General features: G+C 44.1%; 1 protein-coding gene across 1 annotated transcript in view; it reads left to right on the top strand.

Annotated features, from left to right (window-relative positions):
* Nucleotides 1-24,241, top strand: part of LOC115130523 (A disintegrin and metalloproteinase with thrombospondin motifs 2-like) — a 196,666-nt gene extending 172,425 nt beyond the window's left edge. The window contains exons 10-22 of the mRNA XM_029661760.2: nt 1,753-1,866; nt 3,890-4,035; nt 4,402-4,577; nt 6,467-6,600; nt 6,804-6,927; nt 7,640-7,720; nt 7,882-8,048; nt 8,262-8,421; nt 8,540-8,672; nt 8,875-9,082; nt 9,273-9,402; nt 9,568-9,660; nt 14,687-24,241. Of these exons, the coding sequence (XP_029517620.1) occupies nt 1,753-1,866; nt 3,890-4,035; nt 4,402-4,577; nt 6,467-6,600; nt 6,804-6,927; nt 7,640-7,720; nt 7,882-8,048; nt 8,262-8,421; nt 8,540-8,672; nt 8,875-9,082; nt 9,273-9,402; nt 9,568-9,660; nt 14,687-15,849 (2,829 nt within the window). The 3' untranslated portion in view covers nt 15,850-24,241. The remainder of the gene's footprint in view (nt 1-1,752; nt 1,867-3,889; nt 4,036-4,401; nt 4,578-6,466; nt 6,601-6,803; nt 6,928-7,639; nt 7,721-7,881; nt 8,049-8,261; nt 8,422-8,539; nt 8,673-8,874; nt 9,083-9,272; nt 9,403-9,567; nt 9,661-14,686) is intronic.
* The last annotated feature ends 1,559 nt before the right edge of the window (nt 24,242-25,800 follow it).

Genomic DNA, 25,800 nt, shown 5'->3' with positions numbered 1-25,800 from the left:
TGAACGGGGTATGGTAGTAGCTGCCAGTCCCACCAGTTTGTGTCAAGAACTGCAACGATGCTGGGTTTTCCACTCTCAACAGTTTACCGTGTGCATCAAGAATGGTCCACCTCCCAAAGGACATCCAGCCAACTTGGCACAACTGTGGGAAGCAAAGGAGTCAAGAATCCCTGTGGAATGCTTTCAACACCTTGCAGAGTCTATGCTCAGACAAATTGAGGCTATGCTGAGGGCAAAAGGGGGGGGTGCAACTCAATATTAGGAAGGTGGTCCTAATGTTTGTTACGCTCCATGTAAGTCCCCACTTGAATAGGTCTGTCCCTCAAGGCATCTTGACACTGACTGAAGATCTTATCTTTGTATCTCGGGAGCTGTTTTGTGATTGAGAGTTGAGCTGACCTACTCTTTGCAGGGCTTTGCACTCGTTGCTAGATTACCCTTTATTCTCTTGTCAAACCATTCATTCCTTTAGCTGCAAAAGGTGGGCCAGGCTGGAACACAGGTAAGGTTACCCCCCTATCCTCCCCCTCGGAGCGATGTGGCCACTTTCTTTTTCTTCTGATTATCAGTATGGTTGTCATCGTTACTTGTTTATCTTCCGTTCTTTCGTTCTGCCCATCGTCACATGATCGTGACTGGCATGTGTTCTGCAGAATTCTAAACATACACTTTTTTAGTTTTCATTTAGTGCCAAAAAGGAAAAGAGTTCTGGATTTCTCCCAGACAGCTAGCCAGAAAAAGTGAACCATAGCAAATGAGCTCAACACTGACACACACACACACACACACACGGCGCCTTTCACTGTAAATCTATGTGTCACTATTTGGCCATTCGGAAAGCGATATTGGCAAAGATATTGGAAAAGGGATGGGAAGAAAGAGAAAGAGAAGTCCTTTCCAGGCAGAAAGAAAGGTCTGGTGCGAGAGCTGCTTTCCTATGATCAGGTTTAGGATCCTGCAGTGTCGCGTGCCAGCCTACCAGGCTGATGTCATCAGTGCCAACCGCAGGCTGACCTTTGACCCTGTTGTGGGCTCAACTGTAGGGGTCACCTGAGGTCATTCTGGGTAGAGAGTCTGGGTCGGCTTTGTTATTGTGGAACGGGGGACAGAGGGGGGAACGGAGGGAAACAGGTGAAAGACAGAAGAAGCAGAGACTCCATTTAGAAATGATTACAACTATTAGTTAACTGTCCCCATTAGAGCCATGGAACGTAAAACTGAATAAGGACAACATTATCCTACTCTGTGGGGCAACAATTGACAGTTGACCTCTTACCCATCACATTCTGCTCTCCCTGCCCTCCTCTCTGACCCCACAGACCTGCAGGTTCTCTCAGTCAGAGAGTCTCTCTCTCCTCATCCTCTTTGGTTTTGTCTGCATGCTCTTTGGCCTCCTGTACAGCCGTGTTGTTGTAACAGTGAAACAGTGAAGGACTACTACAGTACACTGCCGTCTGGACCCTTATAGATGTTGAGGTTTTGTATATTTTCTTGTACATGTGCAGTACAGTCAATTGTCCAATTGATCTGTTCTCTCTGGTGTAGTAGGTCTGAGGTGATTTCTGGAATGTTCTGTGATGTTAGCTACTCCCAGTGTCTCGGTGTCTGTATATGAGAAAGAGTGACCTGTTGCAGGTCACCTGCCTTGTCTGGTGATACTATATGTTTTCGGTAAAGACCCAGTTACTGGCTGTGTGTGTATAATGTGAGAGGATGTGTGTGTGACGATTCTTCTCTGTCTGTCCATTGCAGTACCGGACATTTGACCCCTGCAAACAGCTGTGGTGCAGCCACCCTGACAACCCCTTCTTTTGCAAGACCAAGAAAGGACCACCCATCGATGGCACCATGTGTGGGGATGGGAAGGTACACACACGCACACAGTACCAGTCAAAAGTTTGGACACCGTTACTCATTCAAGGGTTTTTCTTTATTTTTAACATTTTCTACACACTCTTGGCATTCTCTCAAGCAGCTTCATGAGGTAGTCAACTGGAATGCATTTCAATTAGCAGGTTTGCCTTGTTAAAAGTTCATTTGTGAAATTTCTTTCCTTCTTAATGCATTTGAGCCAATCAGTTGTGTTGTGACAAGGTAGGGGTGGTATACAGAAGATAGCCCTATTTGGTAAAAGACCAAGTTCATATTATGGCAAAAACAGATCAAACAAGCAAAGAGAAACGACAGTCCATCATTACTTTAAAACTCGAAGGTCAGTCAATCCGGAAAATGTCAAGAACTTTCTTTAAGTGCAGTCACAAAAACCATGAAGCACTTTGATGGAACTGGCTCTCATGAGTACCGCCACAGGAAAGGAATACCCAGAGAAACCTCTGCTGCAGAAGATAAGTTCATTAGAGTTAACTGCACCTCAGATTGCAGCCCACATTGTCACGGCCATCGTTCAAGGAAGATCAAGGTGCAGTGTGGTGAGCGTACATTTTCTTTTATTTAGTCAAATGTCGCCAACAAAACAAGAAATCAAGGAAACGACCTTGACGCTTACAAGGGCTATAGTGCCCCTAACAAAGATAACTCCCACAATGACAAAAGGGAAAAGGCTGCCTAAGTATGATTCCCAATCAGAGACAACGATAGACATCTGTCCCTGATTGAGAACCATACCTGGCCAAAACATAGAAATACAAAAACATAGAAAACAGAACATAGAATGCCCACCCAAATCACACCCTGACCAAACCAAATAGAGACATAAAAAGGCTATCTAAGGTCAGGGCGTGACACACATAAATGCTTTACAGAGTTCAAGTAACAGACACTTTCTCAACATCAACTGTTCAGAGGAGACTGCGTGAATCAGGCCTTCATGGTCGGTTTTGCTGCCAAGAAACTACTACTAAAGGACACCAATAAGAAGATGAGAGTTGCTTGGGCCAAGAACATTAGACCGGTAGAAATCTGTCCTTTGGTCTGATGAGTCATAATTTAAGATTTTTGGTTCTTTGGGAGATGCAGAGTAGGTGAATGGATGATCTCCGTAGATGTGGTTCCCAGCATGAAGCATGGAAGAGGTGTAATGGTGAATTCAAGCATGGCTACCACAGTATTCTGCAGCAATACACCACACCATCTGGTTTGTACTTTTATTCGTTTTTATTTAACTAGGCAAGTCAGTTAATAACAAATTCTTATTTACAATGATAGCCAGTGGGTTAACTGCCTTGTTCAGGGGCAGAATGACAAGTTTTTAATCTGTCAGCTCATGGATTCGATCTAGCAACCTTTCAGTTATCGGCCCAACACGCTAACCACTAGGCTACCTGCCACTTAGTGGGACTACCATTTGTTTTTCAACAGGACAATGACCCAACACACCTCCAGGCTGTGTAAGGGCAATTTTACCAAGAAGGAGAGTGATAGAGTGCTGCATCAGATGACCTGCCCTCCACAGTCACCCAATCACAAACCAATTGAGATGGTTTGAGATGAGTTGGACCGCAGAGTGAAGGAAAAGCAGCCAATAAGTCCCCAGCATGTGGGAACTCCTTCAAGACTGTTGGAAAAGCTTTCCAGGTGAAGCTAATTGAGGGAATTCCAAGACTGTGCAAAGCTGTCATCAAGGCAAAAGGTGGCTACATTGAAGAATCTAAAATATAAATTAATTTAGATTTGTTTAACACTTTTTTGGTTACTATATGATTCCACATGTGTTAGTTCATAGATTTGATGTCTTCACTATTATTCTACAATGTAGAAAATAGTAAAAAATAAATAAACACCCTTGAATGAGTAGGTGTGTCCAAACCTTTGACTGGTACGGTACACACACACACACACACACACACACACACACACACACACACACACCACCCTAATGGTAAAAATAATACCATCCTACAGTTTCTTCCCCTCTCTCGTCCTATCACAGCACTGCTTCAAAGGTCACTGTATCTGGCTGACCATTGACATGATAAAGCAGGATGGTGGGTGGGACATGTGGAGCCAGTTTGGGTCCTGTACTCGTACCTGTGGAGGAGGGGTGCAGTTTAGAACCCGTGAATGCAACAACCCCAGGTACGGTATTTTTTTTTACCCTAAATACTGACAAATCTACCTAGCAATGCTTGCATAGTATCATGGTTCAAGAGCGTTAGAGCTTGTCCTAACAGAACAGAACATATTCACTGTTCACATTTACCAATTGAATGGGCTCCTGAGTGGCACAGCGGTCTAAGGCACTGCATCTCAGTGCTGGAGGTGTCACTACAGATCCTGGTTTGATTTCCAGGCTGTATCACAACCGGCCGTAGTTGGGAGTCCCATAGGGCGGTGCACAATTGGCCCAGGGTGGTCCAGGTTTGGCCGGGGTAGGCCGTCATTGTAAATAAGAATTTGTTCTTACATGCCTGGTTAAATAAAACATTTCACTGTTGTCTCCAGGCCTGCTAACGGAGGTCGTACCTGTCTGGGGACTAACAACCAGTTCCAGCTGTGTAACAGCCAGGAGTGTGAGGAGCTGTACAGTGACTTCAGGGAGGAGCAGTGCCGTAGCTTGGACCCTGAGTTTGAGTTCCACAAAATCAAGCACCACTGGCTGCCTTATGAACACACGGAACGTAAGTAGCCTACACACAGATTTCCTGAAATGGTGGGTTGTGGGACATAAGTCAGCTCCTCTTGTGTGAGTATTTGTAAGTCGCTCTGGATAAGAGCGTCTGCTAAATGACTTAAATGTAAATGTAAATGTGTGGAGGCAGATTGGGAAGAAGATGTTCTGTGAGTGTTTTGAGGGGGGGGGAGCATCCATCTTAAAAAACAGAACCCTTGCTTTTGAACCTTTCTAAAACGACAACCCCTTTCTTGAACCCCTTTTAAAAAACACTCTCTTCCATCTCTAACCTATCTCACCCCACTTAATCATCTAAGCTCTTTTTTAGCCTGTCTGTCTGTGTGTCGGTCGGTCGGTAGGTGTGTTAGTCTGTGTGTTGTTCGGTGCGTCGGTCAGTCTTAGTCAGTGTGTTGGTCGCTCTTCCTCCCATCCCCCCTCCCTCCCTCTTTTCTCAGCTCGTCAGCTGTTGTGACTCACAGAACATAGTCATACTGTATGTGTTTAAACCATCAGAACCCAGAATTGGATCCCAATAACATCCCTTTTTTCTCGCCATCTCCAAACAAAACGCCCTTACCTCATCTATAAGTGTGAGTATGAGTTTAAAGAGTTTGTGAGCCTTGCAGATCCAGTCCCCATGCTAAATACTTTTCTCCACATTGTCTCAAGTACATGCGGGAGAGGGGAGAGAGAGAGGGGAAGATAGAGAAGGGGGGAAAGGAGAGGTAAGGAGAGAAGTTAGAATGAATTCCATTAGTGTGTTTTCATCTCCAGGGTTTAGAGATAGTGTGAGAGAACTAGAGTGAGTCTGTATGAAAATCTAGACTTTGCTCGAAATCAAATAATTAATTACACCTGTTGTAAAATACTGTCAATGTTGTGTTTTTAGCCACAAACATCCGGGTAACATTGCTCTACAGTTAAAAAAAAAAAACTTTCTACAAGCATTGATTGTTCCAGCTGCTTTGGTCATCCAGAGTCCAGCTGGTAAGGGTAATCTCACCCAGAGAACTCTCTCTCCCTCTGGGATGATCTGTGGCATCGGCCCCCTCTCTGGGGACTCTGGCTGGAGGAGTGAGGGAGTGACGGACTGTGTATCGGCATGAGTCAATGAGTACTCAACTCCCAATCTGAGTGTTTCTAATACTATGTAATATCAGTAAGGTCATCACAGTGCATTTGGAACATTGCATACCGAAGACATAGTTTGAGTCATCTCAGATCAGATCCCGTGTGGCTCAGTTGGTAGACCATGGTGCTTGCAATGCCAGGGTTCCGTTCCCATGGGGGACCAGTACAAACATGTATGCAGTCACTCTGGATAAGAGCGTCTGTAAAATGTAAATCCTATAGGGATTCTGTGGTTTACATAGTTGAGTCAATCCTTGGGCAATTTGTTTTGCAGCAAGTTTACATACACAATGAACATTCAAATCCACTTAAATACCAAACTTGCATGCCAGACTTTATAGCTATTGCATAGTCGGTATATACACACGTCTGGCTCGGGAGATTACATAAACACATACAGGCTAGACAGAGATCCTCCATTGCCCACACAAAGGGTAAAGAACTCTGAGCTGTGTCCTTATTGTAAGGGATATATGCTGGGCTTGGCTAGTACTTCTTTTAACCTCCCCCTCCACTTTCATGTTTTCTCTGCAGACTGGGATTCACCTATACAAGTATAAATCCAGATCCCCTTCACAGCCTGTTCTGTAATACTGTCAGACATAGTCACATTGCATACACACTCAAACTGCAGAAGAACATGGAAAATAGAGGTGAAGCTTGGCACAATTAGGGCTCTGTGTCTTACAATGTTTCTGTGTGGTTCTGTTCTACTAGCGATGGATGTAAATCAAGTGTTGTAACGTGTGTGTATGGGTTGTGCAGCTAAGCAGCGCTGCCACCTGCATTGCCAGTCCACGGAGACCCGAGACAAGATCAACATGCAGAGGCTGGTCCAAGACGGCACGCGCTGCTCATATAAAGACCCCTACAGCGTGTGTGTGCACGGGGACTGTGAGGTCAGTGTGTGTGTCCATAAATATAGCAGTGTGTTTGTTGTCAAATATATGTAGGTTTGCAAAAAATATTGCAACCCTAATTATGTGTGTGCGTGACTGTCTGCAACTGTGTGAGGTGTGTGTCAGTGTTCATAACTTTATGTGTGTGTCCATAATACTCTAGTGTGTGTGTGTGTGTGTGTGTGTGTGCCTGCGTGTTGCAGAAAGTAGGCTGTGACAGCGTGGTAGGGTCCTCCCAACAGGAGGACAAATGTGGCGTCTGTGGAGGAGACAACTCCAGCTGCAAGATCATCAAGGGCAATTTCACTCGCAGTGCCAAGAAACAAGGTACACACACACACACACACACACACACACACACCACTGTGGCAGACTGAGACCAATAAGGTAATATGTAACTGAGTTGTCAGACCTTGGAACATGAAAGAGCATGAAAACAGTGCAGGAAGTGAGATAGATGAGGTTGTTTTCCTGGCCTGAGTCCTATTCTGATGAAGTGGTCACAACTTCACTGGATAGCTAACTAAAGAGCCCCCTCTACTGGTCACATGGAGATAATAAGCTTGGCCCTTATCAACAAATCCTCAGTGTAGGAGTGCTGATCTAGGATCAGTTTCGCTATTTTAGATCATAATGAATGATATTGTATGGACAGATCAGCACTCCTAATCAGACGCTTTGTGGACATTGGCCCTGGCTAGAATCATGTCCTGTTCAAAGCATTACCATATGAGCAGGATCACCGCCCAACGATGATGTGAATCACTATACCATGACCTCATATTAAATAAATATCATCCAGCTGAAATAAGGAAAAAACACATTTTGATACATTTCCTGGAATTGACTGTTGATGACCCTGGCTGGCAAAACTAAGAGCAGTTAAAATTGTATTTGAAATGTACCCCGTGTACACAGAAATTAGCCCTGAACAATAAAGTTGAATGAAAGTTGAATGAAAATGTATCCTGACAAAGTTGAAAAGATGTCTTCTCTGTGGGTGTCTGGACCTCAGGGTAATGTGGTGTTTTCATTTCAGGTTTCCTCAAAGTACTTGAAATCCCTCGAGGGGCGAGACACCTACTAATCCAAGAGATTAAGCCAACCGCACACATCCTAGGTATAAAATGTGTGCGTGTGCGTGTGTGTGTGTGTGTGTGTGTGTGTGTGTGTGTGTGTGTGTGTGTGTGTGTGTGTGTGTGTGTGTGTGTGCCTGCGTGTGCCTGCGTGTGTGTGTGTAAGTGTGAGTATTCCAGTTTATAACTCCACCTCCCTCCCCAGCGGTGAAGAACCAGGCATCAGGACAGTTCTTCCTGAATGCAGAGGGAGACCTCCCAGAATCCCGTGCGGTCATAGAGAAGGGTGTGGAGTGGGAATACATGAATAATGACCATGACAAGGAGACACTACAGACCAACGGACCACTCAGACACGGAGTCCTCATCATGGTACACACACACACACACACACACACACACACACACCCAAGCACTCATACAAGTCACAAAATACACACTTAATCCTTACCATATATGATTGTCATAGCCTGATTTTGATGGTTGATGGTCCAGCATTGAGTTTATGACATTTCCAGTCCTGACATTTGCTTTATATATATGACCTAAACTAATATGATTGTGCTGTTGTCTCCCCGTGTCCAGGTGCAGTCCCATGGAGATGCCAAGGTGACCCTTTCCTATAAGTACATCATCCACATGGACCTGCTGTCTGCCATAGAGAACAACATGCTGCTGGATGACACCTCCTTCTACGAGTGGGCCCTGAAGAAATGGTCCTTCTGCTCCAAGCCCTGTGGGGGAGGTATTTTACAGTGACACCACTAGCACAGGAAGACACCGGGTGACTGGGGAACATGATAGGAGATTTGGATGTGGAGCTCTTTGCCTAACAGATGTGTGTGTGTGTCCGGCCTTAAAAGGTAAGCAGTATACCCGGTTCGGCTGTAGAAGGAGAGCGGACAGTAAGATGGTCCACCGACGCTACTGTGAGAACATCAAGAAGCCTCGCGCCATCAGCAGAGACTGCAACCAGAAGGAGTGCTCACAGCCTATGTACGTATGGATATGTTTGTGTGGTTCACTTTCAGGTTTACGTAGAAGTAGGCCGCTGTTCAATGTCACTCCTTGGTCCCTACACTGAACCTGTGAACACCAAAGAGGTTGGAGAGTAAAAGGGCTAGTGACCGAAATGGAACAAGGCCTTGAGGTATGTTTTTGTCTGTGCCTCCCTCTAACTCTCTCTTGTCCCTTGTAGCTGGGAGGATGGTCCGTGGGAGCCATGCAGTAAGACGTGCGGTAAAACAGGGTACCAGGTGAGGTCCGTTCGCTGTGTTCAGCCCTTAGACAACGGCAACAAGCGCTCCATTCACAGCAAGTACTGCAATGACGACCGGCCTGAGGCACGCAGGCCCTGCAACAGAGAGCTCTGCCCTGCACAGTGGAGAGTAGGGCCCTGGTCACAGGTAAGGATGGGAGGCTGGGGGTAGAGGGGGGTACTGGTGGATGAATACATAGGGGCTTATTATTTAGTTTGTATGCATGTCGATGTGTGGTATGGAGTCTGTGTGTGTGTAGGTGTGTGTGTTTATGGTGTTGGGGGTTGTTGTGTATAGCCTATTCTCACACTCTCTTTCTATGCTCGTGTGACCACAGTGCTCGGTGACGTGTGCCAATGGGACACAGCAGAGGCAGGCATTGTGTCACACGCGTGACAACACCATCGGTCTCTGCCTGGACAGCAAGCCAGACACCATCCGCATCTGTCGCTTGGCGCCATGTCCAAGTAAGTATTATGGCCTGGCCCCATTACGCTATACACAACAAAAAACATTTAAAGAAATCGGTGGCTGGAAGGAATTTAGTATAGGTAGTGGGAGTATAAATCTCTCCTGATGAACTCATACTCATTTTCATCTCTGATATTATTCCCTCCTTTCTCAATCTCCAGGAGGCTCGTCGGACCTGAATAAGAACGGCAACATCCTGATCCAGTGGCTGTCCCGCCCTGACCCAGACTTGCCCTACCAGAGGAACAGCTCACGTAAAAAACCATCCCTTTATAGCTCTGGGCCCAACCTCCGGTGCATGGCGGTCCTGACCTGGACCTTGCCCTCTCTCTCTGTCCTCTTCACCCTGCAACAGGCCTGGGCTAGGGGTCCCGGGGGCAGGCTTACCCCCTGACCACCCCCCACCCCTCCCCCGTGTCCGTGCCTGTGGCCGCGCCCGCGAGCGAGCGCCAGCTTTTCGCTTCTCTTTTGGGGCGTGTGTGTCTCTCTCTCTCTCTGTGTCTGAGACAGCTCTGATTGGGGGAGGTCTCTGGCTCCTGTGTGCTGATTGGTTGGTTGGTTCTCTCTTGCTCTGTCTCTCTCTTCTCTTATCTCTCTCTCTCCTTTGTGGAGCATTGTGTTGTAACCGCTGGCCAGTCGAAACTAAAAAGAAAAACATTTAAACATTGAAGAGAAGGTGGAAATGGAAAAAGACAAGCAGGTTTGATTGGCGGCTCTTAGTGGCATGGTTGAGCCAGTGAGTCATGAGAGGCCCCTCTGTTTGGCGGCCATGTTTTGCGCGAGCTAGTTGCGAGTCGTCATGGTTCACACTCCTGAGATGCGGGTGCAATTTTTTTGTCACCGTGCCGTCATCGTTTGAGGGCGACAAGTGTGAAAAATAATGAAAAGAAAAAGAAAAAAAAGTTTTAAAAAGCTTTATTGTGAATGTGATCTTGTCACAATGAGGACATCTTTGCTAAAGTGCTCATCTCACATCCTGGTTCCATTCTAGAATGAGAACAAAGGTTTATCTCGTTCTAGGTCCCATTCTCAGACTGACAGAAATTCAGCACAGGGACAGGAGTTGACACAAACAAACACTTTTTAGGATTATTGTACACAGAGCTGTTGGGTGAAGAGGCCGAGAGTGAAGAAGAGTAAAATGCTAATAAAAACAGGGTAGTTTTACCATGTGAGGTTGCTTCCCATTTCACCACCTCATCAACCATCCTCTTTGACTGTTATATTAAAGTTCAATAAATGCAGCTTATTTGTGCTTGCAAACTTTAAAACAAATACATCTATAAATATATTTGTATTTATATATATATATATATATACACATCTAAAATCTATATGAGTAACAATAATATAAATAATAATAATGTTTTACCATGAATAAGCTGTAGCTTATTTGCCTAATCCTACGGACTGCTATTGATCACTTCGATCCTTGACTGTTATGTGTATTTTTTTAATTGATTTTACATTAACACAGAAGTTGATATTTAAAAAGAGGAACGTTTTAGGGAGGAAAGGGGGTATAGACGGATATTATGCAGGACTTGGTCAGTTAGTTGCCTCTCCATTTTCTCAGATGGATAAAGTGGTTTACTGTTGCTTGTTATTTTCTTTCGGGAAAGGATCACGTTTTTGTCATGCATGCATTTGCATCCCTTAGCCGTTTGAGCTCATAGTGTGTGTGTGTGTGTGTGATTGTGTGAGACTGTGTGTGTGTGTGAGACTGTGTGTGTGTGTGAGACTGTGTGTGTGTGTGAGACTGTGTGTGTGTGTGAGACTGTGTGTGTGTGAGACTGTGTGTGTGTGAGACTGTGTGTGTGTGATTGTGTGAGACTGTGTGATTGTGTGAGACTGTGTGATTGCGTGAGACTGTGTGTGTGTGTGAGACTGTGTGTGTGTGTATGAGTGACTGTGTGTGTATGTTGATGCGTGTCTGTGCATGCTTGTGTGTGCGTGTGCGTATGTGAGTGCGTGTGTTCATGCAGGCTTCTCATAGACATACAACTCTGATACAGAAATACCTCATAGACCTTCATTTGAAAATCATCCAAATTTTTTTTTTTTCCTTTTGTGATGAACAATAAACACATGAAACAATGCCTTATCTTGGATTGAATGTAATGGCATTTATCTGTGAAAGAGATGGCTTTACTCATCAAAACATGTATTATTCACTTAGAGGCAGCTTCAAACCAACAAGCAAACTCACACGAAAACCATCAGAACCTACAACAAACATAGGGTTTGGAACTTGGTCTGAGCACCGGCGTACGGTTTACAAAGGGCCACGGGTATCGATCGACACACTGACGACGGCATCTACAAAAACACTTCAGGCTTGTCATTGTATTGTGATCACATGTTTCTGTTGTGAATATGTAGCGAGCTATCTGAGGTTTCGTGCTGGAGTCGGACGGTAGGAGGCCAATGATGCCAGACCTTGCAGTGCGATACTGTATATAACATTGGTGTTGACTGTGTTTAATAATGTTCATGACTGTTATCTTCTTACTTATGGAAAAAAAAAATATATATAATATTCTATACTATGGGTAACTGTTTCGTGGCTTCACTAGCCTGATGGGTGGGGCTGGCTGACGTTGGATTGACGTCGGGGAAACATTCAGAAGAACTATGTGCACTGCGTCTATATGCACTTTGATTTATCAGGGAAAAATGTGTTCATGTTTTGTAAATGTTTCATATGACACTTAAACGTGCCATTCTAGTTTTTACATAATTCATCATGGAGAATTCTGTATTTTATTTATTTAACATCCAAATCTATGTATTAATTTATGTAATTTATTCATTTGACTTACTATCAATTGATTAACTAAACTGATTGATTGGTTGATTTCAAAGTAATGAAGTGTTTTACCAAAGTGACTGTGAACTTGTACCTTTCGATACAGTTGATTTATTTTTCTTAAGAAAATAATATATCTATATATTGAGGAGGGAGTACATCTCATTGTTTCAGTTCCTGTCATTATCAACTGCAAAGTTGTATAAATAAAAAGATATTTTAAAAAGCGCTCTCACTCTCTCCTCCTGAGTTTGTGATGGTTTGGCTTTGTTCTGAGGAGGAGCGCAGCACAAGCTTCCAGTGGAATTCACCTCACAGATTGATCCAACTTTACAAAGGCTTAAACATTGTCCTATAACGTGATATTGCCATGAAAGTAATAAAGAAAGACTAAATTAAATAAGATCCACCCTCTTATCCTGCATTAGAAACATTTATAGAGTGATATTGATGTAATAAATTGATGGTTCTAATCTGAAACTAATAAAGAAGACAGATGAGATGTCAGAAAATGTCAGTTTGGTCTGAAAGAGTCAGGCTGCTGTTTCAACACCACAACACAAGAGAGTCAGGTTACTCTTCCAGCATCACAACACAACACAACAGAGCCAGGTTACTGTTCCAGCACCACAACACAACAGAGCCAGGTTACTGTTCCAGCATCACAACACAACACAAAAGAGCCAGGTTACTGTTCCAGCACCACAAAAGAGAGCCCACACCACTCTTCTTCAGTTGCTATAGACTAATCTATCGACTCTGTCGATAGCTGCTTGGGTTTCCTTTTACTTCTTCTTCCTTCCTGCACTACCTGCTAATGGTCTGGCTTTACTACCTCTACTACTTTTCTCTGCACCGTGTAAACGTACAGTACCAGGGTCCAAGGTTTGGACACTCATTCAAGGGTTTTTCTTTATGTTTGCTATTTTTTTTAACATTGTAGAATAATAGTGAAGACATCAAAACTATGAAATAACACATATGGAATCATGTAGTAACCAAACAAGTGTTGCAAAAAATCTAAATATATTTTAGATGATAGATTCTTCAAAGTAGTCTCCCTTTGTCTTGATGACAGCTTTGCACACTCTTGACATTCTCTCAATCAGCTTCATGAGGAATTCTTTTCCAACAGTATTGAAGGAAATCCCACATATGCTGAGCACTTGTTAACTGATTTTTCTTCACTCTACGGTCCAACTCATCCCAAACCATCTCAATTGGGTTGAGGTCAGGTGATTGTGCAGGCCAGGTCATCTGATGCAGCACTCCATCAATCCCCTTGATCTAATTACCCTTACACAGCCTGGAGGTGTGTTTTGTCCTGTTGAAAAACCAGTTACAGTCCCACTAAATGCAAACCAGATGGGATGGCGTATCGCAGACAGTGTCACCAGCAAAGCACCCCCAAACCATCACACCTCCTCCTCCATGCTTCACGGTGGGAGAAACACATGCAGAGATCATTCCTTAACCTTCTCTGTGTCTCACAAAGACACGGCGGTTGGAACTAAAAATCTCAAATTTGGACTCATCAGACCTAAGGATAGATTTCCACCGGTCTAATGTCCATTGCTCGTGTTTCTTGACCCAAGCAAATCTCTTCTTCTTGTTGATGTCCTTTAGTAGTGGTTTCTTTGCAGAAATTCGATCATGAAGGCCTGATTCATGCAGTCTCCTCTGAACAGTTGATGTTGAGATGTATCTGTTACTTGAACTCTGTGAAGCATTTATTTGGGCTACAATCTTAGGTGCAGTTAACTCTAATGAACGTATCCTCTACAGTAGAGGTAACTCTGGGTCTTCCTTTGTTGTAGCAGTCTTCATGAGAGACAGTTTCATCATACTGCTTGATGGTTTTTGCGACAGCACTTAAAAAAACGTTTAAAGTCCTTGGCCTGTTCCAGATTGACTGACCTTCATGTCTTAAAGTAATGATGGACTGTTGTTTCTCTTTGCTTATTTGAGCTGTTCTTGCCATAATATGGACTTGGTATTTTACCAAATAGGGCAATCTTCTGTATACCACCCCTACATTGTCACAACACAACTGATTGGCTCAAACGCATTAAGAAGGAAAGAAATTCCCCAAATTAACTTTTAACAAGGCACACCAGTTAATTGAAATGCATTCCAGGTGATTACCTCATGAAGCTGCTTGAGAGAATGCCAAGAGTGTGCAAATATGTAATCAAGGCAAAGGGTGGCTACTTTGAAGAATCTCAAATATAAAATATATTTGGATTTGTTTAACACTTTTTTGGTTACTGCATGATTCCAGATGTTATTTCATAGTTTTGATGTCTTCACTTTTATTCTACAATGTAGAAAATAATAAAAAAAATAAAGAAAAACCCTTGAATGAGTAGATGTGTCCAAACTTTTGACTGGTACTGCACACACACACATACACACACACACCTCCATTCCCAGTCTGGCCCAGTCTCAACTCTTTGTTCTCTCGCCCACAGGCAAGCAGCGTTGTCATGGAGACAGGTCAATGATCTGTCGCATGGAGGTGCTGATCCACTACTGTGCTCTACCAGGCTACAGGCGCATGTGCTGCAAGTCCTGCAGCAACGTGACCAACAGCAGCCTGACCACCAGTCTCCCTCCCCGGGTCACAGCTTGCCCGCTGCCTCGCCCCCTGCCTCGACCTCTGCCTTGGCCCAAGGATAACAACACCCCCCTTCAGCCCACCGTTCATCCAAGAAGTACAATGCATATACCTTATACCACGCCGCGCCCAATGAGCACAACACACACCTATACACCCCACCCATACTTCACCACATACCCCATCCCCATACACACGACCCCAGAGCACAGTGTGACCCCCAGAGACACAACCAGAAGTTACCCCTTCTTCACCGTCTCCACCAGCACCAGCATATACACTACAACTCCCAGCAGCCTGTTTACTGACTCAAACGTTAACTTCACCTTTATCAGCAATGACACCACAGTGACCCCCATTCACAGCTATGACATAACAGGGGCAGAAACCTCAACTCCCAGCAGCCCATACTACATGGATGATGTCCTAAAGCCAACTGAAACAAACTACTTTGAGGATGTGACATCGCCCAGTGGAACCATCCCATACACTGATGTCACAATGTCCAGCGGTGGTGATGTCATAATACCTAGTGGAACCGTGCCCTATGGCACTGATGTCACAATGCCCATTGGAACCATGCCTTATGATGATGACATCACAGTGATGATTCCTACAGTCCCCAGGGATGATATCATAGATATGACCACCCTTGATTGGCCGGAAATCACGGAGTACATATCAGTGAGCTCCATTGTTCCCACAACAACCATGGTAGGGCCAACAACAGAGTTAATGACAGAGCAAATGACAGCCAAGCCTCCCATAACAACAACAACCAAAAAGCACATGTGGCCGCTAAGCCACCAGGAGGAGACCAGCGAAAATAACTCCATTGACGTTCTCTACAACCAGATAATCGGAGTAGACAATGTCATCTCCCAAAACAACCTGATCCCCAGACGGAGCCGGGTGTTCCTCCGGGAGAGAACACGGAACAAACGCATCCAGGAACTCCTGGAGGAGAAGAGGAACTTTCTGTTGAGGATGAAGCGGGCCCAGAGTGGTGCTGCTTGATGATGATAGACCTTCCTTCCTCCCTAACACTCCCTTGATTTCTCTTATAGAGATTTACCTACGTCTGCTAACAGACTGGAGTTATTATTTAACCTTTAACCTGCCTTGGTGCTCTCTATCAGGTACTGACCCATCACACACCCAGAGTCATGGTACAGACATACAGTACCAGTCAAAACTTTAGACACACCTACTCATTCAAGGGTTTTTCTTAATTTTTTACGTTTTTCTACATTGTAGAACAATAGTGAAGACATCAAAACTATGAAATAATGCATGAAACAAATGAAAATATATTTTAGATGATAGATTCCTCAAATTAGCCACCCTTTGTCTTGATGACAGCTTTGCACACTCTCGGCATCCTCTCAACCAACTACATGAGGAATGATTTTCCAACAGTCTTGAAGGAGTTCCCACATATGCTGAGTACTTGATGGCTGCTTTTCCTTCACTCTGCGGTCCAACTCATCCCAAACCATCTCAATTGGGTTGAGGTTGGGTGATTGTGGAGGCCAGGTCATCTGATGCAGCACTCCTTCACTCTCTTTCTTGGTCAAATAGCCCTTACACAGCCTGGAGGGGTGTTGGGTCACTGTCCTGTTGAAAAACAAATGATAGTCCCACTAAGCGCAAACCAGATGGGATAGTGTATTCCTGCAGAATGCTGTGGTAGCCATGCTGGTTAAGTGTGCCTTGAATTCTAAATAAATCACAGACAGTGTCACCAGCAAAGCACCCCTACACCTCCTCCTCCATGTTTCACGATGGGAACCACATATGCCGTTCACCTACTCTGCGTCTCACAAAGACACGGCGGTTGGAACCAAAAAACTCAGATTTGGACTCATCAGACCAAAGGACAGATTTTCACCGGTTTAATGTCCATTGCTCGTGTTTCTTGGCCCAAGCAAGTTTATTCTTCTTATTGGTGTCCTTTAGTAGTGGTTTCATTGCAGCAATTCGACTATGAAGGCCTGATTCACGCAGTCTCCTCTAAACAGTTCATGTTGAGATGTGTCTGTTACTTGAACTCTGAGGTGCAGTTAATAGCTGATTTCTGAGGCTGGTAACTAACAAACTTATCCTCTGCAGTAGAGGTAACTCTGGGTCTTCCAAGTCTGTGGTGGTCCTCATGGGAGCCAGTTTCATCATAGCGCTTGATGGTTTTGTGACTGTACTTGAACTAACGTTCAAAGTTCTTGACATTTTCTGGATTGACTGACCTTCATGTCTTAAAGTAATGATGGACTGTAATTTCTCTCTTTGCTTATTTGAACTGTTCTTGCCTTAATATGGACTTGGTCTTTTACCAAATAAGCTATTTTCTGTATACCACCCCCACCTTGTCACAACACAACTGATTGGCTCAAATGCATTAAGGAAAGATATTCCACAAATTAAGAAGCACACATGTTAATTCAAATCAAATCAAATATTTTTTGTCACATGCGTTGAATACAACAGGTTTAGACCTTACAGTGAAGTGCTTACTTACAAGCCCTTAACCAACAATGCAGTTTTAAGAAAAAAAGTTTTTTTTAAAGAAATAAAAGTAACAAATAATTATTAAAGAGCAGCAGTAAAATAACAATAGTGCGGCTGTATACTGGGGGTACCAGTACAAAGTCAATATAGGGGGTCACCGGTTAGTCAAGGTAATTGAGGTAATATGTACATTTAGGTAGAGTTATTAAAGTGACTATGCATAGATAATAAACAAAGAGTACCAGTAGCGTAAAAGAGAGGGGGCCATTTGAATAGTCGGGGAACCCATTTTATTAGATGTTCAGGAGTCTTATGGCTTGGGGGTAGAAGCTGTTTAGAAGCCTCTTGGACCTAGACTTGGCACTCTGGTACCGCTTGCCGTGCGGTAGCAGAGAGAACAGTCTATGACTAGGGTGGCTGGAGTCTTTGACAATGTTTAGGGCCTTCCTCTGACTGCCTGGTATAGAGGTCCAAGATGGCAGGAAGCATGGCCCCAGTGATGTACTGGGCCGAATGCACTACCCTTTTTAGTGTCTTGCTGTCGGAGGACCATACCAGGCAGTGATTGCAACCAGTGCTCACGATGGTGCAGCTGTAGAACCTTTTGAGGATCGGAGGACACATGCCAAATCTTTTCAGTCTCCTGACAAAAAAGGTTTTGTTGTGCCCTCTTCACGACTGTCTTGTTGTGCTTGTTAGTTTGCTGGTGATGTGGACAACAAGGAACTTGAAACTTTCAACCTGCTCAACTACAGCCCCATCGATGAGAATTGGTGTGTGCTCAGTCCTCCTTTTCCTGTAGTCCACAATCATCTCCTTTGTCACTTTGAGGGAGCGGTTGTTGTCCTGGCACCACACGGCCAGGTCTCTGATCTCCTCCCTATAGGCTATCTTGTTGTTGTCAGTGATCAGGCCTACCACTGTTGTGTCATCGGCAAACTGAATGATGGTGTTGGAATCGTTCCTGGCCGTGCAGTCATGAGTGAACAGGGAGTACAGAGGAGGGGACTGAACACGCACCCCTGAGGGGCCCCCGTGTTGAAGATTGGCATGACGGATGTGTTTTTACCTACCCTTTCCACCTGGGGGTGGCCCATCAGGAAGTCCAGGATCAAGTTGCAGAAGGAGGTGCTTAGACCCAGGGTCCTTAGCTTAGTGATGAGCTTTGAGGGAACTATGGTGTTGAACACAGAGCTGTAGTCAATGAATAGCATTCTCACATAGGTGTTCCTTTTGTCCAGGTGTGAAAGAGCAGTGTGGAGTGCAATAGAGATTGCTCTGGGTCTTCCAAGTCTGTGGTGGTCCTTATGGGAGCCAGTTTCATCATAGCGCTTGATGGTAATTGCATTATCTGTCGATCTGTTGGGGCGGTATGCAAATTGGAGTGGGTCTAGAGTTTCTGGGATAATGGTGTTGATGTGAGCCATGACCAGCCTTTCAAAACACTTCATGGCTACAGACGTGAGTGTTATGGGTCAGTAGTCATTAAGGCAGGTTACCTTAGTGTTCTTGAGCACAGGGACTATGGTGGTCTGCTTGAAACATGTTGGTATTGCAGACTCAGACAGGGAGAAATTGAAAATGTCAGTGAAGACACTTGCCAGTGGTTCAGCGCATGCTCGGAGTACACGTCCTGGTAATTCGTCTGGCCCTGCAGCCTTGTGAATGTTTACCTGTTTAAAGGTCTTACTCACATCGGCTACGGAGAGTGTGATCACACCGTATCGGGACACCGTCATCGATGTTCTTATTGATGAAGCCAGTGATTGATGTGGTGTACTCCTCAGTGCCAGCGTAATAATCCCTGAACATATTCCAGTCTGTGCTAGCAAAAGAGTATTGTAGCTTAGCATCTGCTTCATCTGACCACTTACTTATTGACCGAGTCAGTGCTTCCTGCTTTAATTTTAGCTTGTAAGCAGGAATCAGGAGGATAGAGTCATGGTCAGATTTGCCAAATGGAGGGTGAGGGATAGCTTTGTACGCGTCTTTGTGTGTGGAGTAAAGGTGGTCTAGAGTTTTTTCCCTCTGGTTGCACATTTAAAATGCTGGTAGAAATTAGGTCAAACGGATTTAAGTTTCCCTGCATTAAAGTCCCCGGCCACTAGGAGCACCGCCTCTGGATGAGCATTTTTCTGTTTGCTCATGGCCATATACAGCTCGTTGATTGCAGTCTTAGTGCCAGCATTGGTTTGTGGTGGTAAATAGACTATAGCTATAAAGAATATAGATAAACTCTCTTGGTAGATAGTGTGGTCTACAGTTTATCATGAGATACTCTACCTCAGGCGACAAAACCTTGAGAGTTCCTTAGATATCGTGCCTCAGATGTTGTTTACAAATATACATAGACCGCCACCCCTTGTCTTACCAGAGGCTGCTGTTCTATCCTGCCGATACAGTGTGTAACCCATCAGCTGTATGTTATTCTTGTCGTCGTTCAGCCACAACTCGGTGAAACAGTTTTTAATGTCCCGTTGGTAGGATATACATTCTTGTAGTTTGTCCACTTTATTATCCAGTGATTGTATGTTAGCCAATAGTACCGATGGCAAAGGCAGATTAGCCACTTGTCACCAGATACTTACAAGGAACCCCGATCTCCTTCTGCGATATCTCTGTCCTTTTCTCCTGCGAATGACAGGGATGAGGGCCTCGTCGGGTGTCTGGAGAAAATCCCTCTCGTTCGACTCATTAAAGAAAAATTGTTCGTCCAGTTCAAGGTGAGTAATCGTTGTTCTGTTGTCTAGAAGCTGTTTTCGTTCATAAGAGATGGTAGCAGCAATATTATGTACAAAATAAGTTACAAACAATGTGAAAAAATAGCACGGCTGGTTAAGAGCCCATTAAACGGCAGCCATCCCCTCCGGCGCCATTACACAAATGCATTCCAGGTGACTACCTCATGAAGCTGGTTGAGAGAATGCCTAGAGTGTGCAAAGCTGTCATCAAGGCAAAGGGTGGCTACTTTGAAGAATCGCAAATATAAAACATATTTTGATTTGTTTAACACTTTTTGGTTACTACATTATTCCATATGTGTTATTTTATAGTTTTGATGTATTCACTTTTATTCTACAATGTAGAAAATAGTACAAATTAAGAACAACCCTTGAATGTGTGAGGTGGTAAGGTTGGACCCAGGAGCAGAGAAGAGCCCAGACACGGAATCAGTGGTTCAGGATAAACATAATATTTTACTGAGATACGGTAACCACAGGACCACAGTACACTTGAAAAAACAACAAACACTAAGTCTCGAAAACACACTCAGGAAACAACCGCACACAGTAAACAATTCAAGCTTCTGCAAAGGACCACAGAAAACACACGTCTTTTAACAGGTACATAAGCTTGAAATAATAAGACACTCCTGAGTCCAATAAAAGCCTCTAGGGCGGTCTCTGCCGCCCTCTGGTGCCAGGAGGAACCATGACAGAATGAGTAGGTGTGTCCATACTTTTGACCGGTACTGTACACACTGACCTATTTGTTTACACTCACACACACATACAGAAACACACACACACCATAAAGACAGACAGGCATACAGCCACATGGCAGGATAGAACTAAAAAACAAAGCCAGATGGTTTGCACAGTTGTTTTAAATAAAACAAAGTCCCTTTAGGATACGAATCTGAAACCCTTTCCGATCCAAAGCGGAGGTCTGGTTGTAAAGGCTGAGAGTAAAGCCAGATGTGATGTGGACTGTACATCCTCTTGGACCCGCACATTAACAAGGACAACTTTTACCTATCCAAACCTCCCACGGTGTGTTTAAGAGCAAGGCACATACAGTAGAGATGTAGTTCTCTTTCATAAGCAGCACACTCCTGGATAATCTCAGGGCGTGAATAGTTTCAGGCCATTCAATTCAATAAATTAAGTTTAATTTAAATGAAGACTTATCCCCAACAGCACTTAAGGACCCATGTAAACTCACCCCAAACAGATCTGACACACCATGTTAGATTACAGCCTATTACTGCAGTTGATATATCTGTGAGTCACACAGACATGAATACCACTCTGGTCCCATATAATGAGACATATTAGATAGCAAGTGTCCCTATGTGTCTGTGTCCAGGGGTACGTCCCAAATGGCACCCTATAGGCCCTGGTCCAAAGTAGTGTGTTATAAAGGGAGTAGGCTGCCATTTGGCACGCAACCTAGAGCTTTCTGAGTACTGAGTACTATACAGGGTACTATACAGGGCAGACAGACACTCTGCACGGGAGGTTTGGAGATATAAAAACAGACTATGCTACATCAAAACACCAGGGCTCCATCTCAATAGTTTAAAGTGGCTTTACTCTCCTTTCGGCTCCTCAACGTCGTCCGCACGGATGATAACGAGCTGGAATGGAGAAAGCACATACCTGGTGGTTATCCACCGTAGTGCATACACATACCCTGTCGTCGTCCGCCCCCCAGGAGAAGAAGCCACATTTCGACTGTAAAGATGAACCTCCCCGAGTATCTCACATCCCCCAGAATATTCCTTCTCCTGGTTGTGTTAAAACTATGGAAGCTAGTGGTTTAGCGTTGTGCTGCCAATGTCCACGAGTCATCTATGTCCGACTCTATTCACATGCTTCTTTCTAGTGCTTCTCAGAGAGAGTCAACGAGTAAGAACTCTGGGGGACTATGGAGGGCCACTGCTGACAACTCTGTTGGATTATATTGGTGCTCTATTGAACTGTATGTCATTTTTTACAAAACGATTGCACATCTCTCTGGTAATATACAGTGTCATATGTCATATGAATTTAATTGAGGGAAATCACAATCAGGTTTTTGAGTTGAAATGGTCTGTGGTGGTGCAATGCTTTTATCCTTGGTTCTGAAAGCAATGCCCCCTAAAGAGTCACAGGAACCTTATCAATAAACTTGTGTGTATTATATTTTCAAAGAGCCCCCCCAAAAAAGACAAAAATATAAATAACTATTTGTATCTACTGCATAACAATAGACGCTTTCAGGGCCAGCTGTCTTGTTTTTATTGTATTTTATTTCTAACAGTTGTCTTATTATCGGCGCATTTTGCCTTGCATCTGCTGCAAAAGCACCTAGGAATCTCTCTGTACGATATCTGTACATATGAATCAGAGCTCAGTGTTGAATATTTATTAACGGTCCAGCGCCTGATGTATTTTGGCACATTGGGTGTTGCGTGATGATCCTGTTCTAATGTCTACAATGAGTCTCTCGCTTCTTTTCGCTCTCCTCACCGACCACTAGGGGGAAGCAGAATAGCACATGTAGTAAGTATCTACATACTGCATACTGGCTTCTGCTTTGAGTCAAAGTACCTCTTCACCTGTCTGCCTACTTCTCTGTCTCTCTCTATCGACAGTACTTGTGCTGTGCTCTGCAGTTCATTATGTTAACACGTTGTTCTATAGAATATGTATGCATAGGAGATCAGCTCTTACACGGGCATTGCTTTGAATAACACTATAAACCCTTCAGACATGGCTTATAGACATAGAAGTGCACACATGCGCGCGTGCAAACTCACACACACACACACATACACACACTGTAAACACAAACACATAAACAAAAACAGACACACGCACACACATACACATGCTCACACTCTTTCCCTCACCGTAATGTTGCCGAAACACAGAGAACACCTACATTCAGCTCCCGATCTCTCTCTCTGTCACAGCCGCAGTGCTTTGTCTCATAGCAACCTCCTTTCTGTACATGAGTTCCTCTCTCTAACTAATCACATTTGTTGGGTGGGTGGGTGGGTCAGTGGGTGGCTGGGTGTGTGTATGAGGTCTATCCTTGTATATAATGTAGGTCATGGATGTGTCAGGATGGAGTGTGACAGGCGTCACTTGAACTGCTGCCTTTCTCATCACTATGAAACTGTACACAGGAAGAACTACAACTATGAAAGGGTTTGGAGATCAAAGGGGAGAGCCTTGCTGACTAGGGCTGTAAAACATGGCTGTTTATGATCGAGAATTTGTGATATTTTCCATGCGTTCCCATTCAGAATTGAACATTGTAACCTTGACTTTAAGACCCAAGTGGGCGACTCGGAAGAATGAGGACAGCTAAAGTGGTGGGTGGATGACACATTTTGGTATTGTTAACTAATTCTATGATTTACACACACACACACACTCCCTGCCACCCCATACACACACACAGACACACAGACAGACAGACAGACAGACAGACAGCCAGACAGACAGACAAATAAATACAGAAAAAAAAGTAGTAATCTTTTTTTGAGTCATTTTTTGGTGCTTTGACATATCCAAATAATGAAATAATAATTTATCCTGAAGGTAGGACGGTTTGAGAAAGACTGAATGCCCATTGTTGTTTCTGTGCAATTCAAAAACCATTTAGGCTTCTGGAAAATTTATATTTTTGTCTGGGGTTTTTCGACTAATCTGGTGAATGGTTCAAATTGACAGACAAGGATGTTTGTCTCACCCCCAAATAACTCAGAGCCCAGTTCCATGAAACACAACGGGGTTGGTTATATCACAGTTTCATAGAAAAGCGATTTGGGAAGTGGCATCCTGCTGGTAGACCTCAATGGCTCAACACATGTAGGTCACTCTGCCACAGACAACATATTGACTCCTCTCCTCTCCTCTCCTTCTCTCTCCTCTCCCCAAACACCTTTCTCCTCTATTAGCAGCGGGAAATATATTTGCTTTTTTAATGCTAATTTACGTCTGACAATATTCATTTTGACTTCAATATGTTGTTCCTAAGCATTTCAAATATAGCAGTCAGATGTTGATGTCATGTTGCAATGTTCCTTTTAATTATTATATTTGTTTTGTTCCTGTTCTGAATGAATGAATGTCTGTTCCGGTTTGATCATGGAGAATATATCTGAACATGTTGTTGTTGGGAACAGTCAGTATTGTACGTTTGAGTCAGTGTGTACGTCTCTCCTGTGCTGCCTCCTGTTCATAAGGGCTAAATGAACTAGCATGTGGCTTGCTCCTCACACTGCACTGACAGCACGTGTCTCAACGTCTTTATTATGGCCATATCCGTCTCTAACCATCTGTGTGTGCGTGCGTGCGTGCGTGCGTGCGTGCGTGCGTGCGTGCGTGCGTATGTGCATCTAATATGAATCAGAGTGAGGCACTCGCTAGCTGCTGTCTCTTATGACTGCTCACATTAGAGAGTCTAAAAAAAGCAAGGGATCTTTTTTTAGAGATGGGATGTCAAGATGGAGTATAAGTAATCTCTTCGTAAGCATACACACACACACACACACAACATTGCATTAAGTGTTTATGTGGCTGCACCACCACCAATAATGCCCTATGACATCCTGACCCCCACCCAGCCATTGCAGTTGTCTATCGCAAACAAACACCAACACTCTCTGCCCTGCTCGTCAAAGAACGCTGCCTGCACTGACAAGGTGGTCTTTCTCTCGTTCTCCCTCCCCTCTATGTGTGATGGTGTGAATAACCAGTTTAGGACATTGCCTTCTTCTGTTTCCTCATCTCTCAGAGAAATGAGATTTCCTTGGAACCCAGTGATGTCTGCCAGGCATGGCTTCAGAGAATAAATGAATGGTGTTATGATGTGGTTTAACCAGGGCTTCTTCAGCTCGTATACTCAGCTCTGTTGCATAAGCACTGGGAAGTTGATTGAGGGTCCTGAGACAGAATGAACTGTATTGATAGTTTTGTCCGTTTTGGGACAGGGATGCTGGCCCATGTTGACTCCAATGCTTCCCACATTTGTGTCAAGTTGGCTGTATGTCCTTTGGGTGGTGGACCATTCTTGATACACACAGGAAACTGTTGAGCGTGAAAATCCCAGCAGCGTTGCAGTTCTTGACACACTCAAACCGGTGCGCCTGGCACCTACTACCATACCCCGTTCAAAGGCACTTGAATCTTTTGTCTTGTCCATTCACCCTCTGAACGGCACATATACACAATCCATATACACAGCATACACAATCGGCACATATACACAGTCTCAATTGTTTCAAGGCTTAAAAATCATTATTTAACCCGTAACCTCCCCTTCATCTACACTGATTGAAGTGGATTTAACAGGTGACATCAATAAGGGATCATAGCTTTCCCCTGGATTCACCTGGTCAGTCTATGTCATGGAAAGAGGAGGTGTTCCTAATGTTTTGTACACTCACTGTACGTAATGGTTCATATTGTTGTTGATGTGAATTGGGTCAAGATGTTCAGAAGAGGGTGTAGTGGGTTTAAAGTGGTACCTCTGAAAATTCAAAGCTGTTACCCAACTCGTCAACAGCTCCTTGATGGGAGCAGCTGATCAGGGTAAATAGACCGCCCATCTCCATCTCTATTCATTGTTGGACTCAAAGAGCAGAAGGACAGGAATAGAGCACCTAGCCCAACAGGACACACACACACACATAAGGCCAACCTCACACATTATGGCATCAGTAACATTATCAGAGATATTGAGGCT

Source organism: Oncorhynchus nerka, linkage group LG6 (genome assembly GCF_034236695.1).
Source record: "Oncorhynchus nerka isolate Pitt River linkage group LG6, Oner_Uvic_2.0, whole genome shotgun sequence".
Classification (NCBI taxonomy): domain Eukaryota; kingdom Metazoa; phylum Chordata; class Actinopteri; order Salmoniformes; family Salmonidae; genus Oncorhynchus; species Oncorhynchus nerka.
This window is presented reverse-complemented; position numbering and strand designations above follow the sequence as displayed.